Below are 9,639 nucleotides of genomic sequence, written 5' to 3'. Positions count from 1 at the left end.
CCCTTCCAACTCCTAACATTCTGTGATTCTAACTTTTTAGCAGTTTCTGGGCTCTCATATCATTAAAAAGACACATAGGGAAGCCCTTATTACAGGAGTTTTATGTAAGTAAAGTAGTTTCTTCCTGAGTTGTTCCCCGCCTCCCCTTTTATTAGGAAAAGAGAAGCTAAAGTCTGTTGTTCTATTTCCTTGCTTTTGTAAGAGCCACAGAGTTAGCTGTAATTTTTCCACCAGGAAGGAAGAGGTGGGTGCATGCATAGTACACATGTATGCATTCAAGCATTATGCAGACCAGCCCAGGCCACATGCTCTAACTGGCATGCATGATCACAACTAATATTGAACATTCAGCCATTGCCTAATGGGCCACAGGCAGAGCAGACTCCTGTTGACCAAACGCGCCAACAAAACTACTCCTGCAGTAAAAATGTCACCGTGTTACACCACTCTGACCGATGGCACGGTCTGAACCAAGGTCTCTGGTAGAGAGTGCTCGTGCAAGTGCATGGCCTCCTCCTGATGTCAGTATAAAGATCTGGCTGATTTGGCAGAGCCATTGTTGAGCTTTATGTGTCTCCCTTTTCATGTAGATGTCTTAACACAGTGCCAGAAGAGCAGAGCAGATTACAAGCCATAGCTTCATGTCTGCATTTCAGGCTCCTATTTATATTCAACACAATATATGGTTTTTCATATGCTGCCAAGAAATCAAGTTTGGGAAAAAAGGGCACAAGAACTTTTCATCTGCAAGTCAGTTTGAATAACAACTTGTTAAAAAAGAACTTTGAAATGTAAATAGTAGGTTTTGCGAAGTCTATTAATAGTTTCAGTACCTTCGCTGCTCCGTGGCTCGGTATTACAGATGTTTCTGCCTAAGCTTGCTCCTTGGGAGGGAGAAAGCCAGTTGTGCTTCCCCAATGTCCCAAATGGCACAGCACAGACTCCCTTCTCCACTGCAGCACAGGCTGAAATGCTGATCTCATGTTTGGTCTTTTGACAAATTTTCATTTAATGAATTGATTCCTACAGTTCATTAACATACCCACTTCCACTTCTGTATACACATATGTCTTAATTAGCTGCTCATTGGCTGTTTAATTACAAGAAAACAGCTGACAGCTGCCTTGCTGCATCATAATGGCAGACATTTTGGAATGACTGTATGCAAGCCTGTGACAACAAAGGCTTATTCAGAATCCTATGATTTATGACTAATACTTAAAGACTTCCACGTATCATTAAGTTTTGCAATATTCACAGCAATTAACAATTAGTAGGGGGAGGTGTTTTCTAAAGCAAATTCACAAATTTTATTCTAAGAAACATCAGGAAAATACACTGTCTTATCACAGAATCACAGAATGTCAGGAGTTGGAAGGGACCTCAAAAGCTCATCCAGTCCAACCCCCCTGCCAGAGCAGGATCACCAGACCAGGTCACACAGGAACACGGCCAGGCAGGTTTTGAATGTCTGCAGAGAAGGAGACTCCACAACCTCTCTGGGCAGCCTGGGCCATGCTCTGGCACCCTCACAGGGAAAAAGTTTTTCCTTATGTTTATAACCATTGATGAGGTCACCCCTCAGTCTCCTCTTCTCCAAGCTAAACAGACCCAGCTCCCTCAGCTGCTCCTCATAAGGGAGATGTTCCACTCCCTCCATCATCTTTGTGGCTCTGTACTGGACTCTTTCAAGCAGTTCCTGTCCTTCTTGAACTGAGGGGCCCAGAACTGGACACAATATTCCAGATGTGGTCTCAGCAGGGCAGAGCAGAGGGGAAGGAGAACCTCTCTGACCCACTCACCACACCCCTTCTCATACACCCCAGGATGCCATGGGCCTTCTTGGCCACAAGGGCACATTGCTGGCTCATGGTCATCCTGCTGGCCACCAACACCCCCAGGTCCTTTTCTGCCTGGCAGCTCCAGCCACTCGTCCCCAAGCCTGTAGCGTCCATGGGGTTATTGTGACCCAAGTGCAGGACCCGGCACTTGGCCTTGTTGAAGCTCATCCAGTTGGCCTCAGCCCATGGATTCAGCCTGTCCAGGTCCCTCTGCAGAGCCTTCCTACCCTCAGGCAGATCAACACTCCCTCCCAACTCAGTGTCATCTGCAAACTTGCTGAGAAAACTCAGAAATAAATGACAACAATATAGGAGAACTTTGAGAGTGAAAAACCCTGAGTTTAACTTCATTATTAATTCAATCCCAAATCTCATATATTTGTATTTCTAAACTCTGGACAAGTTTAGATTAATTTCTGAAGTTTGAGGCAACATTGTTTTGGGTTTTTTTGTTTAGCTACTGCTGATGTTTGTAACATTTTAGGGTTTGTTTTTAAAGCACTCTACCACATCTCTGGTTTGTGCAAGTGCTTTTAAAGGTCACAGTTTCAGGCAGTTCTGCTCTATTGAAAATTTAGCCTCAAGCTGTAACTTAGCTGATATATTGTACAGTAATATGTATTGAGCAGCTGTGTCTCTAGAGAAAATCTGGAAAAGCAAAAAGCCTACTATTTTCTCCATTATATTACTAAAAATAATCCTCAGCTTGACAAGAATATTCTTAATAAAGAGAAATATGCCAATACAGACTCAGTATATGTCCTAGCTAAAGGAAAATGTACAGATGTTTGAGGTTATTGGGCCAGGTTCAGTTTACATATTGATTAAGCTGATTTTCTTAGTGGTGGCAGATGATTTCATACCGTTTATGTGTACACACATGCAACTGTTAAAGTGTTGGAGAACTGAAATTCAAAGGGCTAATGCAGAGATGCAGAACCTTCGTTAGTAAGTCACTGGTGGGACAGGTCAATGCCTAATCCTGGTTTTCCAGTGAATCACATTGCATTTGCATGCATACTCGCACTGGAGTGACAGGCTCCACTAAGGGTGCTAACAGAACTGGAAATTAACCTGTCTTCTTACCTAAGAGTTGCTTCTTCCAGAGAGTTCAGCCATGATGTTGGAATAGCAGAAATTTCTGTGGTATTTCAGGTTTTCTTTAGGGTGAAATGCACTCGATCAGAGCTCAATATGTGCAGTAGCTTCAGTCTCAGTGATGTTTATCTCACTACTGGCTAAGATTAAAAAGCAGTTGAAAGTTCAATCATACAGAAACAAAGACCAGAATAAATGGGTGAGAAACAGTGAACAGAAAAACAGGATTAAAGACAGGCATCTTCAGTTTCCTCATTTTTTTATACTCCATGTTTCTCCATTAGAGCTTTAATAAAAGGGGCACACTTCACAAAGGCTGGTGCCCTCCTCATCAGATGGAGTGAGGGGCTTTATCTCAGTGTTGTATTACGTTTGTGTCTGCAGGAAGTTTGCTTGGAAGTCTCTTACTTGTCATGCAGAAGTCCCTGCTGTTGTTCATTTCACCAAGTGTCTGGACAGAGTGTGCATGTGCCAAGAGGGACTCCAGAATGTGGCCTTGGAGTAAATAAAAAATTGGTACAAGGCCATCTTTAATTAAAAGGTGCCCAGCCTTTTCAAGGAATTATTTTCTTTGCAGCACTGCTAATTAATCCATTATGTGGCAACATAAAACTAAAATACTGTGCTCAGTGATCTCAAATGCCTCTTTAGAATGACTACATCTTCGCAGAATCCTTGTGAAGTAGGTATTACACACACACCAGCCCGTGTTTGGACAGTCTGGCAAAAAGACGACATGAACTTCAAAGCAAACAGCTGCCATAGTGGTGAAGAGCATGCACCATTCTGAGGGAGAGCGCTACGCTGTAACTGCTCCATAACCTTGCATACACTCCCGCACTAACTTGCTTTGGAGATGGGTCTGCCCACTGCAGTTGACTCAGAAAAGAGATAATACATAAAATGATTCAGCTTCCCCTTCCTTAACAATATAAATCCTGTGTCGAGTTCGACAAAACCTCACTTGTCAGCATCAAACTGATTAAGAAATGATTCAGCTTCCCCTTCCTTAACAATATCAATCCTGTGTCGAGTTCGACAAAACCTCAGTTGTCAGCCTCAAGCTAAGTAAGAAAAAAACATTTTTAAAACATTGTTCTTTGTAGAAGGAACTGCTCAGCATCATGTTGAGCAGAACTGGGTAGCAGGTGTTGCATCCTCCCTGTTTTGGAGATCTATGCTGACGCAGGATAGAAAATCAAGGAAATCTAGGTCTGTAATTAGTTTTATCCCATTTGGAAAGAATCCGTGTACCACATGCAATATGGGAGCTGTAAAATTGGTGAAAAAAAGTGTAATTCCTTTGTGTTATAACACTTTTTCATTAGCCGTTTCCCACTAGTTTCTAGTTTTTGTTTATTTCTAGAAGACAAAAAAAAAACAACAAAAAAACCAACCTCTTAACTTCCTTTTGCTGACTAGTGCACTTCATTTTGCAGGATAGAAAATCAAGGAAATCTAGGTCTGTAATTAGTTTTATCCCATTTGGAAAGAATCCGTGTACCACATGCAATATGGGAGCTGTAAAATTGGTGAAAAAAAGTGTAATTCCTTTGTGTTATAACACTTTTTTATTAGCTGTTTCCCACTAGTTTCTAGTTTTTGTTTATTTCTAGGAGACAAAAAAAAAAAACCCAACCTTTTAACTTCCTTTCGCTGACTAGTGCGCTTCATTTTCTGTTAGGTATGCTGCCTTTCAGAGTCTTTATTTGCACCATCAGTTAACAGTGTTTTTGCAATTGTGTTCCAGGGCTTTTTCAGAAGGAGTCAGCAAAGCAATGCTACCTACTCCTGTCCTCGCCAGAAGAACTGTTTGATCGACCGAACTAGCCGAAACCGCTGCCAACACTGTCGACTACAGAAATGCCTTGCTGTGGGGATGTCTCGAGATGGTAAGATGTGCGAACACGTAGCTTAATTGCAAAAAGTAAAATAATGTTCAGTATACGGTGTGTTTAACTAAAACAACGCAGGATTAAAAAGTTCATTGTGTATTGGCCTGATAGTTGGGATCATGGAGTGGTTTTTATATGTTGCTATATATTCACATAAATATCTATAAATCAGGACATGTATGAAGTTACTGGATTTTTTTTTCCTACTTATCTGTTATAGTTCCCTGTTAAAAGCTCTGTCTCTGGTCACTTGTTGAAGATGCAGGGTTTAGATGTCAATACTTTCTCTGCATGTTCATTCCAGTTTAGTGACCTACTAAAGCTGCAGCTAACACTCTGATTGCCATGTTGGTACAGATCAGAACTGTTTCACAATACGTAAAGTATAAAAGTGTGTATAATGAATAATGGAAAAAGTGCAAAGAGAAAATAGTGCAGTGTTTTTGCAAATACAGAATTCTGAAGAAAATGTGCTCCAGTACTGTTCTTACTGAGCTCAAAATTGCACCTAGCGTAATGACGAAAACCCACCTCTGTAAAATGGAAGCTTATGTAACTCGATTAGAACTGGATTTGCAGCTGATACTTGCACACCTCCCCCATAGATGTAATGAATCTGCCATCGCTTCCTCAGTGTGAAGATCTGACTCAGTCCTTTCCCCTGCAATAGTTAGAGCAATGCTCCATGTTGTACAAATATGCACACATTACTCATATGTACGTGAGGCCTGATTAAGGAGATCATTTTCAGATTACGTTTACTTCTTGAATTACATTGTCTTCTTTTTTTCATTGGGCATGAAACTAAAAACCTAAAACGGTTGATCAGGTAATGACTAGTCCCTCCAACATGTTTGCTTTTCTCTAGAAGAGTACAAGGTGGTAGTCATCTTCCTAAACGGTGAGGCTTTTACAGCTGATACAGGTCCCAGGAATCACTTACCATGTTCTTAGAAATTCCCTGGATGTGCCAAACCAGTTGCTTCTGGCTTATGCTTAATAGTAATAATTCTCAGAGTAGTAATAATTTTGTGGAGATATATATATGTGTGTGTGTATATATATACACACACACACGTGCATGCATGCACACAAACACATAGAGTTTTAACAATAAATCACCAGGTAAACATTTTTGCTCGTACAGCAAGCTGCACTGAAAGCAGGTTCTGTGGTTCTTCCCATGTGCTTTGGTCCTAATATCAATAAAGCTTCCTTTTGATACTCTCTGAGCTAGACCCCACATGTTTATTATACCTAACTCCAGGTTCATCTGTAGTAGGAAGTGGACAGTTCATCTGCGGCCAGCATATTCTGGTTTGGCTTCTACTTTTCCAGGTAGGATTTGAATGCTGAAGAGATGCATCTGTCAACTTCTGTGGATATGTAAGAGAAAATCTTTTCAGTATGTGGAAAGTTAACAAATTAAGCTATAACAGTGACTTCTAATGGTCCACTTAAGGGGCATGTTAAAACGGTCTTTTTTTGAAGAGCAGATGCTGCAGCTATGTTGCCTGTAACTGACCAAAGTGATTCTTAGGTCTGCCCACCCTGCTTATTTAACTTTTATACTGTGACCTTCCATGTAGTATTTAAAGATCCAAGCCAAATAAAAGGCAGTAGTGGGTTTGTAGAAATGTAATATATTGTGTGTCTGTGTTTCAGCTGTAAAGTTTGGTCGAATGTCAAAAAAGCAGAGGGACAGCCTGTATGCGGAGGTGCAGAAACATCGAATGCAGCAGCAGCAGCGAGATCAGCAGCAGCAACCAGGAGAGGCAGAACCACTAACACCAACATACAATATCACCACCAATGGGTTAACAGAGCTACACGATGACCTCAGTAATTACATTGATGGGCATACCCCTGAAGGTAGCAAAGCAGACTCTGCAGTTAGCAGCTTCTACTTAGACATACAGCCTTCTCCAGATCAGTCGGGTCTTGATATTAATGGAATCAAACCAGAACCAATATGTGACTACACACCAGCATCGGGCTTCTTCCCTTACTGTTCTTTTACAAATGGGGAGACCTCTCCAACTGTGTCCATGGCAGAATTAGGTAATGAGAGAGAAAAGCTTCCATTATAATTGTCTTAATAGTACCCTTTGGATTAAAGTGTCACATTTAGCCAGGTGACAGCGAGAATGCTGCTTCGGTACAGCTGTGAGCGTGTATGGGCATTCTTCTGTGAAGTGCACAATGCCCTAATGGAGGTACCCAGTGAACACCTCACAGGAGCTTGTGGCTGATCAGCTCTAGTAGTGTTGCTTTTGTTCTCAGTCCTTATAATAGAACCCTTATAATCAGAATACTGATTAACAAGCTAATTTTTAGTGCTGAGCAAACAGAGTGTTTCTTTATTTGCAGACTATTTTTGAACATTTTATCTTTTTTCATTACCTCAGTACTCTCCTTTTCTAACAAAAAGTGATGAGGTTGATTTTCCTCTGCTCTTTACCTGTGAAACCTGAAGCCAAAGCACCAGTGTAATCTGAGGGCAGTTCTCTGCCACTGGAGAGAATCTGGACTCTGATATTTTAGAAAATCTTTAAATGTAGCCAGTTTTTGATAATTTCCATAAGAGCCTTATAATGACCACATTAATTAGCGTATTTTACTTTTAAACTCTGCCCTGAAGAGTTACATGAGGCCTGAATTCCACGACTCTGACTTGTCAACATCTGAGACCCAAGTTAAGAGCGTGCTGTGTGAACGGGTTATAAGCAAACTGGAACAGGACGTCAGAGATTTTAAGATTCTATTACTTCTGTAAGCAGTCAGGCGTTTAAAAGAGCGATTTCGCTTGCCTAACCAACACTTTTGTGAATTATTCCATTATGAAAACCTAAAGATAGTTTGGAAATTCAGGTAATACAATTTAAATGTTTCTCTTTTTGCTAACTTTTTTTACTTAGAGACAAGTATGCGATACGAAATTTTGCTTGTTGTATTTTTGTTTACATTCTTTTGAGAAATTTTGCAGACAGAGACAAGGAGGCTTATTGTTAATGCTTTTACGTTGCAGGATCAGTTCCCTGCAATGTAATACGTTGCAACAGCCAAAATACTATTTTTGGCTTGAGTTCAAATAACTACAATTACAGATAAGTAAAAATGAGAAGAAAAAAATATAATAAAGGCTATGCTACCAGCTTTGTCTCTGTCAAATGGTTGTTAATATTCTTGTGGGTGTTATTCAAAATCTACATTAAACCCACAGAAAAAAGAAAGGGCTTTTCCTTCTTAGGCCAGGTATTGAGTTCGGAACACTAGCCTGAAATAAGTTTGTCATGTTGCTTACCTTTATTTAAATAGTGCTTGCATTTAAACCCTACAGAGCATGATTTGGGTACCCAGCATTGATATTGCCAAACCAAGTCTGAAGAATGTTTGTCTCCCAGACTGAGGTTTCGATTTAGAAAGGTGTGGCTGTTCAATGGAAGTATTTAGGTGCGTGCTGAAATACAGTCCAGAACTGAGGCCAAGGTTTGTGAATAACACAGTAATATTTCAGCTTCTATATCTTGCAAGGGCACTGGTGCAATGATGGCAGTTGCTACTTGTGAAAGGACGGGTTTTAAGTACACGCTTGAAAAACAATTGAAAAAAATTGTTCTGAAATACATGAAAACTCTGATGACAACCGAAGTATAAACTACCTTATAGTCTATGTTATTGATTGCTCAGGTAGCACATATCAGCTGATTTTACCTCAGCTGTATGTTAAAGATTTCTCAGATAATATCTTACCTCAGGCTATCAAGGCAGTGTTGTACTAAATGGACTGAGTGGTTCAGCAACTCAATTTGTAAAGAGTTGGGTTTGGTCATCACTATACAAAGCAAGTTTCACAGAAGACCAAACACTGCAGTCCCTCAGAATATCCCCATGTTGTTAGTGACCACCTTTCTTGTTCATTTTAAGCCTTTCCAGTGGCCTAACATGCAAAAGCACCGACTGCAGAACTGTGGCCTCTGCTTGTCACAGGCTAAAACGGGAGAACAGACGCGTGTAGAGTCAGGGCAGAAAAGAGAAAGACACAGTAGAAGTGGAGTTCAGATGTCCAAGTGCTATTTGTGCTTTTGAAGGTCTTCCTAAATGTGTATGGAATCAAGTTTTATTAATCTGCCTTATGGGTCTTCAAGCAAGTATAACAGCAGAAAATAGTTTACCTGGAATTAAAATGTTGTATGGAAAGAAAAGAGAAGAAACTTACCCCTCACAGGCAGCCTTATTTGACAGCATCCAGCTTGACAGAACGCTAGCCAGGTGTAACTATCTGTATTCTGTAATTAGGAAGCTTCTGCTGTGAAAAACACCAATGAAGTTAGCTTTTGAAGATCTACTGCCTGGATGGCAGCACTGTTATATTCCCTATACGTGACATAGTGTCCTCTGTTCTGCAAGCCTGTCCCCACGGAGGTTAGATTACCCTAACTTGAGGGTGTCCGTCACCTCACTCACTCGGATTTTTTTCTAAGGCTCTACTCAATGGTGTAATTCTCAGCCCAGGTTTCAAAGCTGACTTTACCTTTCTGAAGGCAGCAAGGCTACTTAGTGAGTCTGCAGTGGTTTGAATGCTCCCAGGTTTCACCTGGGATTTGCCTTTATTTTGCAAGATTCTCGATCTGGCAAGCCTTCTTTTGCACTCACTGCTGTGTGAGGAAGAAGTCTGTCCCCAGCAGGAGTCAGTTTATTCAAAAATCACCGCCAGTTCACTTAAACCCCTGACAAGGTAGCGCAGGACTCTGCTTGGTGTTCTGCAGGAAAGCCTCGGACCCGCGCGGTGAACGGGGGGGGGG

At 41.0% G+C, this 9,639-nt stretch overlaps 1 protein-coding gene across 1 annotated transcript; it reads left to right on the top strand.

The window, feature by feature from the left end:
* Positions 1–4,623: 4,623 nt before the first annotated feature.
* Positions 4,624–6,895, top strand: LOC104542926 (nuclear receptor ROR-alpha-like; the record flags this gene model as incomplete). Its single annotated transcript, XM_010187395.1, has 2 exons — positions 4,624–4,831; positions 6,500–6,895. Coding segments are annotated over 2 exons (604 nt in total), but the record flags the coding sequence as incomplete, so codon positions are not given.
* Positions 6,896–9,639: the final 2,744 nt, after the last annotated feature.

The sequence above is a fragment of the Mesitornis unicolor genome, unplaced genomic scaffold (genome assembly GCF_000695765.1).
Source record: "Mesitornis unicolor isolate BGI_N332 unplaced genomic scaffold, ASM69576v1 scaffold22016, whole genome shotgun sequence".
NCBI lineage: Eukaryota > Metazoa > Chordata > Aves > Mesitornithiformes > Mesitornithidae > Mesitornis > Mesitornis unicolor.
The sequence above is the reverse complement of the archived record's forward strand: the minus strand, read 5'-3'. Positions and strand labels throughout refer to the sequence as shown.